At 35.9% G+C, this 11,244-nt stretch overlaps 1 protein-coding gene across 2 annotated transcripts; it reads right to left on the reverse strand.

Moving 5' to 3' along the window:
- Positions 1–5,478: 5,478 nt before the first annotated feature.
- On the reverse strand, positions 5,479–10,637 carry LOC121759116 (hydroxyproline O-galactosyltransferase GALT2-like). Of its 2 annotated transcripts, XM_042154613.1 has the most exons (8): positions 10,372–10,637; positions 9,069–10,161; positions 8,278–8,510; positions 7,638–7,928; positions 6,630–6,758; positions 6,375–6,548; positions 6,155–6,262; positions 5,479–6,080 (listed from the first exon to the last, which is right to left on the reverse strand). In XM_042154613.1, the coding sequence occupies exons 2-8, from the start codon at positions 9,964–9,966 to the stop codon at positions 5,877–5,879; spliced, it is 2,037 nt and encodes a 678-aa protein (XP_042010547.1). In that variant the 5' UTR covers positions 9,967–10,161; positions 10,372–10,637; the 3' UTR covers positions 5,479–5,876. The 2 variants fall into 2 exon arrangements, with proteins under 2 accessions (XP_042010547.1, XP_042010548.1); XM_042154614.1 differs by having other exon boundaries at positions 9,069–10,637.
- Positions 10,638–11,244: the final 607 nt, after the last annotated feature.

Genomic DNA, 11,244 nt, shown 5'->3' on the forward strand with positions numbered 1-11,244 from the left:
AAAAGAAGTATATATGGTTTGAAGCAGGCTAGTAGACAGTGGAATAAGACTTTTGATGATTATATGATCAAGATTGGTTTTCAGAGATCAAGTTATGACTCCTGTGTATATGTCAGAAAAGGGGGCATACATCCTACATATCTTCTACTTTATGTAGATGACATGCTTGTTGCTGGAGCTAGCAGGAAGGCAGTGCAAGAAGTGAAGGATGAACTCAATGCTACGTTTGAAATGAAAGACCTCGGGCCAGCAAGGAGAATCTTAGGCATGAACATTATCAGAGATAGAGCTAAAAGGCAATTGTGGCTCACACAATCTGATTATATATCAAAGTTGCTGAGAAGGTTCAAGGTGGAGAATATGAAGGCAGTGGCTACTCCACTAGCAATGCACTTCAAGCTCAAGGTTGATCAGAGGCCCAACAGTGAGGCTGAGTCCAGAGAAATGATGAAGATACCCTATGCTAATATAGTGGGAAGCATTATGTATGCTATGATCAGCACCAGAGCAGATATAGCACAAGCCACAAGTGTTGTCAGCCGGTTTATGACAAATCATGGAAGAGAACATTGGATTGCTCTCAAATGGTTGATGAGGTATCTAAGGGGTGCTGGGGATGTAGGCATTCTATATGGAGTGAATGATGGAGGTGGAGCTGATGCTATTGTGGGATATTGTGACTCGGACTTTGCTGGGAACTTAGACAACAGAAAGTCTCAGTCGGCATACATATTCACAATGTTTGGGTCTGCTATTAGCTGGAAATCAAGTCTCCAAAGTGTGGTGGCACTTTCCACAACGGAAGCAGAATTTATCTCACTTGCTGCTGCAATCAAAGAGAGTTTCTGGTTGAAAGGAATGTTGTCTGATCTTGGGATTGAGCAAGGGGCGATAGCAGTTGGCTGTGACAATAATAGTGCCCTATTTCTGGCCAAGCATCAAGCTTATCACGAGAGATCAAAGCACATTGATGTGCGGTATCACTTCATCAGGGAGGAGATTGAAAGAGGCAATGTGAAAGTCTTCAAAGTTCATACTTCAGAGAACCCGGCAGACATGTTGACTAAACCATTGCCTAAGGAAAAGTTTCTGCTATGTTTGAAACTAGTGGGACTGGAAAGGAAGAGTTTGGTTGGTGATTGAGCAATCAAGGTGGAGTTTGTTGGTAGATTGTGATGGCTCAAGCACCAAGTTCGGCAAGCTCGGCAAGCTCGTCAAGCTCGTCAAGCTCGGCAGCTCGGCAGCTCGGCAAGCTCGGCAAGCTCGGCAGCTCGGCAGCTCGGCTGTTATGACAACTCGTTTCCGGCAGCCGTTAGATCTGTTTGTTAGTCAAGTTTTAATCCTAGCCGTAGGATTGAAACTAGCCGTTAGTTTCTGTTAAATAGCTATTTTCATTAGTTAGTTTTACATACTGTAGCTCATTTTCTCTCGCTCTCGTTTTTCTCATTCCAGTGAATAAAATTTCCTTTACAATTTCATTCCAATCTTCAACCGATTGTTCTTGCTACTCAAATCGTTCCTCGATTGTTTACATATAACATTCTATATCATATTAAAATGTGTTACGAAAAATAAAATAGTGTTTCTTGATCAAGTAGTATTATTGTAATAGAAAAAGGTTGTCCCCATATACAATATTATAATGAATGAGTATATTTTTATTACTACTACTTTTTATCTATGGCTTTTAGTAATGCTTTTACCCGACAATTAAGGGCAATTGTAAAGTCCATTTTGGGGGAAAGTATTGAAAATCATACTACTTACTTTTTGTTTCGATATCATCTCAAAGTCACTTTTACTTTATTAGTACTACATTTAATTGCCGGCAGCCTGAAAATTATTTCAATATCTTATTTTTATCATGTTGATACATTTTTGTTCGTTGTCTCGTTCACTAGATTTTATTATCAAATACTCCCTCCGTCCGTCACATACTAAATGTTATACCTTCATTTTTAGTTTGTCCAATAAAAGATGTCACATTTCCTTTTATGGAAAAAGCTTCATCTCACATAAATATAATATACTATTTTCTCCCTCCATCTAACAGACAAAACAACATTTCCTAAAATTTCGTGTCATTCCCAAGTGTGTCATCTATTATGGGACGGAAGGAGCACTTACTAATAATGAATAAATTTCTCATTAAAAAATCATCAATGACAATGGAAAGACCAACTACGGAGAAAAAACATATCAAGAACAAATAAATATTTCTTTCAGTCTCTTAATAATAATATGTCTCATATTTTCTTTTTTATCCATTTATCATCTCATTTACTCTACATTTTATTGTATATATTTTATTAATTCATTTAACTCATATTTTATTATAAAATGAATATATAAAAGTAGAATCTACATTTCATTAAATTTTTATACTGATTTTCTTTTATACTATTTCTTAATAATTTAGTGAAAATAGAATGGATATTCGATGAGTTGAGAGAGTATCTCCTTAAAGGTTTGTCGATCCCTAGTGATCGAGAAACTAAAACGAGTTGAGCTCAGAATCACAGCTCTTAATTACTCCTATTTTGAGATAAAATTATCTATCAAATCACAATACACCGATTATTTTTTTAATTAAGTGTCACACCAAAATCAATTTTTATTTTTTGGTATGTACGAATAATTCATTACAAAACTGTCAGCGAGACCACCACCCTCAATGATGCGTCGTGGAACCTAATTGTCCACACAATTGGTCAAACATATCCATCTCAAATTCTCAATATGCCAAAATTATCAATATTCTAGTTAATATGGGTCCCTTTCGATATCTGATATATAAACATACAAAAAATAATAATAATAATCGACGTGTGATTAATATTATTTCTGATACATTACGAATAAAATCTGGATGAAGTGAAGACCACTATCATATTATCCAAATGAAAATGAAAGAAATAATTGTTGTACACATGCCATTGGGAAAACAATGGACGTGGATGCTGCGAATAGTGACGGCTATTCCAAATTTCCGATCATGGCTTTCAAAATCTCAACGCGAACGCGAACATACTCTCCTCATTCCATATATGAACTTATTTTGTCATTTTAGTAGATTATTTCTTTTTTTAAAATAAAAATCAATTCATTACTTCCCATTTACTTTACATGTTTCTTTATTTTCTACTTTTTTCATTTTTTTACTTTATTTTCTTTTACTTAATTCACTTGTTACAATTTTTCTTAAATCGTGTAACAAAAAAAAAGTTTCCACTACTGTGAAATGGAAGGAGTAGAATATTACAAGTTTCATTCATTTCGACACGGAAATAAATAAGTGAATATAAATCTCAATTTTTAATGGAGTATAACACTTGTATAATACGACATGAATAATGATTTAATAATACATGAGTCTCATATATCAAAAATACAATTTGATTTTCATATATAGTACTTCAAGCATGACAAAATCTAGACACCAATTATTTGGTAGTGTGGGCCTAAATCATCGATTTATTTTTCATATCGAGTTACTAGTCAGAATCTACTGACTCCCTATAGCTAATGACGTGTCACACTTCGCAACCAATCAATTTTTTGGACTATGAGGGGAGCTTTGTTAAATCTAAAACTCGAATACTACTGTGTAAAACAAAACAACTTCAACACTCATGTTCAAATTCTAAAACTCCATCTCTATTGCCTTCAAGTAGCGACATGAACAGAACTGTTTGTCTTAACCAGTAATTGCACATTGCCTGGTATTGTCGATGTTAAGTTTAGTCTGCAGATGAGTCTCAAACAATCGCTAATCTAGAAAATAAAATTCGTAGGATCGGATATAGTAAAGAATATTTTTATTATTTCTGGACTTTGACGGCGTCCTTTTCGTTACTTCCTCCTTTATTGTCGTCTTCATAAATCCGACTAAAGTAATCAAATCTACAAATATTATTAGAGCATCCACGGCGGTGAGCAGGGTCCGTCCGTCCGTGACGCTGACAAAGACACCCTTGTCCACCTCTGCGCTCTTGCCGCTGGCTTGGACGTGCTCTTAGCTTGCCAGCGAGCAGGGCGACGTGGCACATTTCTATTGGCCGTTGACATTTTCCTTTTTTTTTAAATAAAAAATAATACCAAAAATTAAAAAAAAAAATCGGATTCTAAAAAATATACAGATTTTATTACCATTTTTTGATTTTTTTTAAAAAAAATTAATCTCAAAATCATCTATAAATACACGCATTCATCATCCATTTGGGCGAAATTCGGCCACGAGTAGTGGGTTTTTTTTAATTTTATGAATTTAATTATGTAATTTTTAAGACTTTAATTATGAAATTTTTAATTTTTAGGATTTTAATTATGTAAATTTTTTAATTTTTTATTAATTAGTAATAGTATTTTGGATATTTTTAATGCATTTTAATATTGTGAAAATGTTTTTATTTAAATTGAATAATAGAATGGTGAGACCCTTGAGCATATCCTTGCGGAAGAGTACGGATGTGGGTGTTGTGCTCTTGCCTAAGAGCAGGGAGTAAAAGTGGGCCGGGCCCACATCCATGCTCGTTGGCAAGAGCACGGATGTGGATGCTCTTAGCATCTAAACTGTTCTTTTCATGCTTAATACTTCGTCGAAATACATGGCTTAGAAATTACAACTCACCTTAGATAACATTGTATCCTACTTTTACTTCATTGTTAATGAAGATGCACAAATATATTGTTTAAATTAGACAAAAATAATATGATGCATTTCATAACTAATTAAAATTTTATGAAATTATTAAACATAACCTTTTAATATTATGAAATCATATATTTTTGTTCCTTTTAATAAATTAGATAGATATGTATAAATAATTATCAATCCATTATATGAAAAAATAGTAATTATATTTCTAGGTACTAATTTGATACTAGTGTCCATCACAGTTAATTAATTACTTATAAAAAGTTAATTTGAGTGAAATTTTCAAATATTAAAACTACGTTGTTAATTTTGTACGTAGGAGTATTTAACAAAAGAGTTAAAATTGATATACTATTATCAATTCAAAAGTTGGGTCAGACAATGAGAATTTTTCATTTTCATTTTCATTTTCATCGTCTTCTTCCCTCCGCTCCTCACCTGTGTAGCTCCATTTTCTCTCTCTGCAACTCAATTTTTTTAATTCTTCTTCTAAAATATTCAAACAACTCATCTGTCTATAAATTTCTGGGTCTCACACACATATGACCACCAAGAATTGTGACTGCTCTCTTTCCCGCTCCGGTACACCGTGGGGTGGTCGGCGTCGACTTCAGAGACCAGCGCGACGACACATAGTTCTTTTTTCATAAATAATCAAAACCAATTTGCTCCCTAGTCCAAAGCTGAAACCCCAAATCTAGCATGAACCAAGAGCGGTTTGGTTTTGATAAAAGGAGCCAGCCATGTGTCGCTCGTTTGAGACTCAAAACGCAAAACTCACATCGGCAATACATTATCCTTTTACCAACATCCAAAAGAAATAAACAAACCCATATTGGTAATTTGGTACACTGCAACTATAAAGTGAACTTCAGATGTTGCAACTAATGAGAATGTTACAGCAAAACTACACAGCTACTTCATATGCAAGTTTTCAAGATCAGTGTTCCACAAAATTTGGACATGGAGGGGAAGTGCTCTTTCATTACATTACACCATCCTATACAGCTTGGACAGCTCAGCTTACTCCAGCATCGGTGAAAATCAGGGTAAACCTTAAAAACAGTTAACAAGCAGATACTATGATGGCATACGACTTCTACTGGCCTAGGCCTTGTGTAGAAGTGTGACATAAGGCCATCCCTCATCGACAAAATCATGGAGTGCAGAGTTACACAATGACTAGGTATGTACGAAGAGACAAATTTTGCAGCCTACGTCAAACATTACAGCAATGAGGATGCCCTTTCATCAGATTGTCCCATAAACATACCATTTGTCTAGGGGATTGGTAATGTGCGGTGTGGTAGTTCTCCATGCATCCGTACTGGCAGTATTTCCAGTTATGAGAATATTGAACATGCTTCGTACTGTTGAACTGCTCGACCCACATTCCCATGCTCACATCCTCCATTTTAAATAGCTGCATAATGGGGTAAATAGTCAAATTTCAATGTTCCTCGGGAAGAAGTGATCAAATTGCAAGATGTTACTAACCCGTAGGCTATGGTTTTCACTTTGAGAGACGATGTAATTGGCGATGTCGCTTGATATTATGTATCCAGGTCCATTGGCATAAGGTGGATAGATTTCTTCGGGCCACTCCTGTGGTAAGAGAGGAGGACAATCTTATAGTAAAAACGATTGTGGATATGTCAATACTTATTGTGGCACAAACATGAACCGTGTTTGTTCTTACACAAGGGAATGTACGAACCTCATAAGACACTGCCCACTTCCCTGTCCTAAGAGGCCTGTGCAATAGGTTCAAATTTCCCAGATACAACGGCCTTGTAGGTGACAAGCCTTCGATGTCCTTTAAGATTCTCTCGACCCTAATAAAAGTATCATCATCACATTTCATAATATATGCTGCCATTGCATTTCGAACCTAGAATGAAACATAGGTGCCAGTTAGAAGACGTTAAAATCTTACTACAAGAGACCAAATGAAGAAGAGATAGTATCATACCCCATATTCACAAATGGCAACAGTTTTAAGAACTACTAGCTCATAACGGTCCATGAATGGCAAAATCTCTACATCACCAAAGTAAGCAGCCTCCTTCTTCAGAACTGCATTCACCTCACTCCTTGTGTTCTACAGAAACATTCTCTTCAAGTGGGTCAAACTGTAGCTAGTAATTACAGATTAAATTGCAGAAACACGCTTACTGACAAATGACATCCCACCAAGTTTCATACCATAAAGAAAGCAATGTACAAAATGGTATACCATTCACCAAACCGAAATATATTTGCCAGTGCCATCTTTTCACCATCTTTGCATCTCAATTAGAAAGGAGTACAATAGGACTGCTATCAATATTTCATTGTAATATAAACACTCACTCCACAAGTTTGGCCAAACATAATAACTAACATCCAGCAATAGTGTGCTCTCATATTTCATGTGTTGCACATGTGCAATCCATTTCAAATAAAATGTCTTTTGTATCTATGTTACACATTAAAAAACCTATGAATCACCAGACACAGTACAAATACGCATCTCAATGGAAAAAAGTAAACTCAGATACAAGAAACAAAAGCCAAGAGATTATCAGATTATTTTCCAGGATGATTAATGCTCAAATGTATGCCAGAAACACTGAAACCATCTCTAAGACCATATTTTACTTATGTTGTCATTTTACTTACATACAGCAGAGAATGCCTAAAAATTGTGGTAAGAAGCACTGAAGCAGGAACTGTAATGTGACAGGTTTCAGACGAAGAAAGGAGAAAACAAGCAGATATACATAAACAAAACACGCATGTACGTATATACATATACATTTTATAAATTTTGAAGTTTTAGAATGACTATTAATGAAAAAAAGTAGAGATACAGTTGAGTAACTTGAGTTTACAGTTCAATGAGGGTTCCTGAAAATTATCCTATTTTATTTTCAGTAAATTGATGACCAAACAAAATTTACACAGAATTGGACGCAATTAAAAGAAAAATCTGACATACCAGTGCAACAAAGAATCGAACAGCTACTTTAGAGGTCTTGATTGACATAGATTGCATCCATGTCATTCTTACTGCCATACGCTCAGCAAAATGATTGGTGGCTGAAAGAACCCCAATAAAGAGTTGAACACCACCTTGGGGTGTGTGATGGGATTTCCATTTCTCAGAGAAATCTAATACTCTATGGGGTGAGAAACTTGGATGAGAGGTTGGCAGAGAGGTAGCATATACTGAATGAACATCCACATTACCCTTGATTGCTAACCCTGTTGCATCTTCCAGTGTAAAACCCTGGACAAGAAGTGACAATAGGATCAAGAAACTAGAATATCTTTAAGGATTTTCAGGAACTAAGGAATCTACAAGTAGATAGCTAAGTATAGCTCTCGTATCTGATAAAAGTTCGCTCAATGACAGCAATTTTAAATAATAAGAATCATGTATAATTTCCATAACAGAGCATCTACCTTAAGATAAAATGAAAAGTTCAAAAAATTAGAGTACATATTAGATCCTTTTAATAAAGATTACCCAACTCTCCTATATAGAAAGCCATCACATTAACAGTGGTCCGACTCAAAATTGATAACAGAAAATCAATAAATGTAGATGGTATGCAGTGAAAACTGCTAGGACTTACCATTCGGTATGGGAATGATGTCACATGACGCCCCCCTGCATTTATATGATATCCATCAATTCCAGCACGGATGGTAAGAACAAACATCCGTCCTTCTCTAAAGGGAAATGGCCAGGTTACTTCTGGTTTTTTAGCACGCCCTATAAAGCGCTCAAACCACGAAAATATCTTGGACTCTTTTGTGTCAGTTATATCGTTGCGCATCCATTTTTCACACCGCAAGTATCCGTCAACTACAAGGATCACATGTTAGACTTTTTATAAGATCAAAGTTCAAAGAGAAAAAAGAGATATCACAAAATCAGTAGATGAGCATCATAAGTTTGTAGCACCAAACAATCCAGAACGGTATAACAAATAGAGCCATAGAGGCATCCTTTTTATGGGAGCCCGTGTACTTCACATCATGAAGGTTACCTTAGTTCAGTTAATGAAATACACGAATTAGTATGCACCACTTTGACCCTTTCCATTTAATAAGGGCAGGTCAATAGCCTCACATTCCGGGGATTATTGACCATAAAAAAATAAAAGATAAAGGTGGATTTTGGGAGTTCATGCTTTGGCGACCCTATAACTAAAGAAACAATGATAATCTGGAGATCCCAACTGGAAAGTTAATGTGAAGCCCTTCATGCTTCGGCTGCGCAAGAAATATGCTTCAGTCACCATATGATATGATGTCAGGAATCAGGACATTTCATATCCTTCTATAAATTGACATATACAAAAAATGGTATCCTGAAAATGGATGCAATGTTAGCAGATTAAGAACAATAACTGAAGCATACCCTGCATATCATCGTCACCCTTGGAAGGCAAACCATCACACCTCTGAGCTGTTCCCCACTGCATCCTATAACACGTGTTGTGCTCAATTACTTGATGATGACTCCAGTCACCTCTTAATCTAGGATTCAAATGCAAAATCTTTGGTGGATCTTCCCCATGCACAGCCTTTAATCCTTGCAGCTCAACCATGAACTGTGATACTAAAACTAATCCATCGCCAACCCTCCTTTTAGCAAGCTGTGGTACATACTCCTGGTGAGCTTGGTGTGGAGTTCCAATGACTGTGATAGAAGAGCCTGCAGCAAGACCACACGGAAGGAACATAAGAAAATCCCTCTTGGCCAATTCTTCTCCCTCCATTGAAACCCAAGAAGGGCATGACTCAGGCTTCCCTTCTAGTATAGTACTCATGTCAATCTCTTTATCGTCATACTTGCTTGCCTCTTCCCACGCCTTCAATCCTAATGCCCAAGCTTCGTCCGCCATTCTTTCCATCACAGATAAGTTTTTAGTCCTATTCATTCGCCTCAATATATCAGCAGTTATTCGACCATAGCGCTGCTGTGAGCCCTTGGTTACCGATTTTTGATCTCTTTGCATTTGTATAGTGCTTTGTTCTGGCTTTAGGGGATTATCCTGATTTTCATTATCATGTAATATTCTGTGGAACCCATCAGAACTAACACGTGATTTACTGATCTCAGCATTCTTTTCATCCATCATTGAAAATCCATCGAAAACACTGGCACTTTCATCCCCACTTAAAACAGCTGCACTCTCCAAAAAATCAGGAAACTTGAAGAAAATAAGGATCAAGTACAACCCAGCTGCAGCCAACAGAATGTACGATAATTTGATCCTTCTAGCACTCGAATAGTCACCTTTCGACCTCTTCATCCTTGAAAGCTGAATACATGGACAGAACTCCACATCAAGAGCCAAAAGTCACTCCCACAAACACAACAGAGATCCTACGAACAAATGCACGCGTCCATCACAAAATCCACTTCCAATATGAACCAAACTGCCAGTCTACAAGTCGATTAACAGGCAGTATCTCCAGCTGCAATACACTGTCTTTACCTTCACAACCTAAAATGCACGAAAATCAGCAGATAACACTACTCATCCCAAAATCACTGGAATCCGATGCATAAACTTCATTTCGATTAAGAACGCATCAATGAGCAGACGAAAACCCTACTCTACCAATTTAACTGATCTTAGCGTCATTTTTCAGCATATTGAGTAAATACCGATCAAATTACCAAACAGAGGGAAAAATTGTCAAATCAAACGTACCACCAACGGCGAGGATTGGCGGAAGCGGCGAGGCTAATTCTCAAAACGACGCAGCAGATCGAATTGATGGTGATTTGCAATGACAAACCCTAACTATTTTCGTGCAGTGACAACAATAAAGTAGAGCATTAAAAAAATACTATAGTATAATTCTTCTTTACTCCATTGGTAGAAGCTGCGGGAAATCTGCAGCTGGTGAGATGGTGGCTGGCCTTGATTAAGAAATTTATGAAATTGCAGCGCCAAAATGAAACATTATAAAACTGGGAAAAGGAAGTTCGTGGAATTTATCTGACTTTAATTAATTGACCAATCACAGCTCTTCACGAGGCCCTGCAAAAATACGTATATTTTGTATTTGCCCCAATTTCTTTTATTTCTCTAGACAATAAAGTTTTATTAGAACAATTTTCAGTATCTAGACAATTTTATTAGAACATTAATCTCTACAATGTGGTATAATCACTACAGGGTTTTTTTAATATTCTTGAATATTTGTAGCCTTTTTGCAATTTTTAAAGTTAAGGGGCAAAAGTATATTCATTAATACATAGTATCATTCAAGAATATTTTTAGCCTTTTAGCAATTTTTTGAAGTTAAGGGGAAAAAGTATATTCATTAATGCATATCATTCAAATGGTACATGAAGCGATATTAAATTCTTTAATCACTGCTTTTTTCTGTTATTTTAGTGTTAAATCATTTTTTTATATTTTTTCAATGTAAATAATTTATTTTATTTTTAAAAGTTTTAACTTTAACTTAATTAGGACAGAGAGAGTACTGCATAAGCATTACTCCCTATTTTCGTATTTATTTGGATTCCAAATAAAATACTCCAGTGTCCCTATAAAATTGACAAATTTTTAAAT

Source organism: Salvia splendens, chromosome 12, assembly GCF_004379255.2.
Source record: "Salvia splendens isolate huo1 chromosome 12, SspV2, whole genome shotgun sequence".
NCBI lineage: Eukaryota > Viridiplantae > Streptophyta > Magnoliopsida > Lamiales > Lamiaceae > Salvia > Salvia splendens.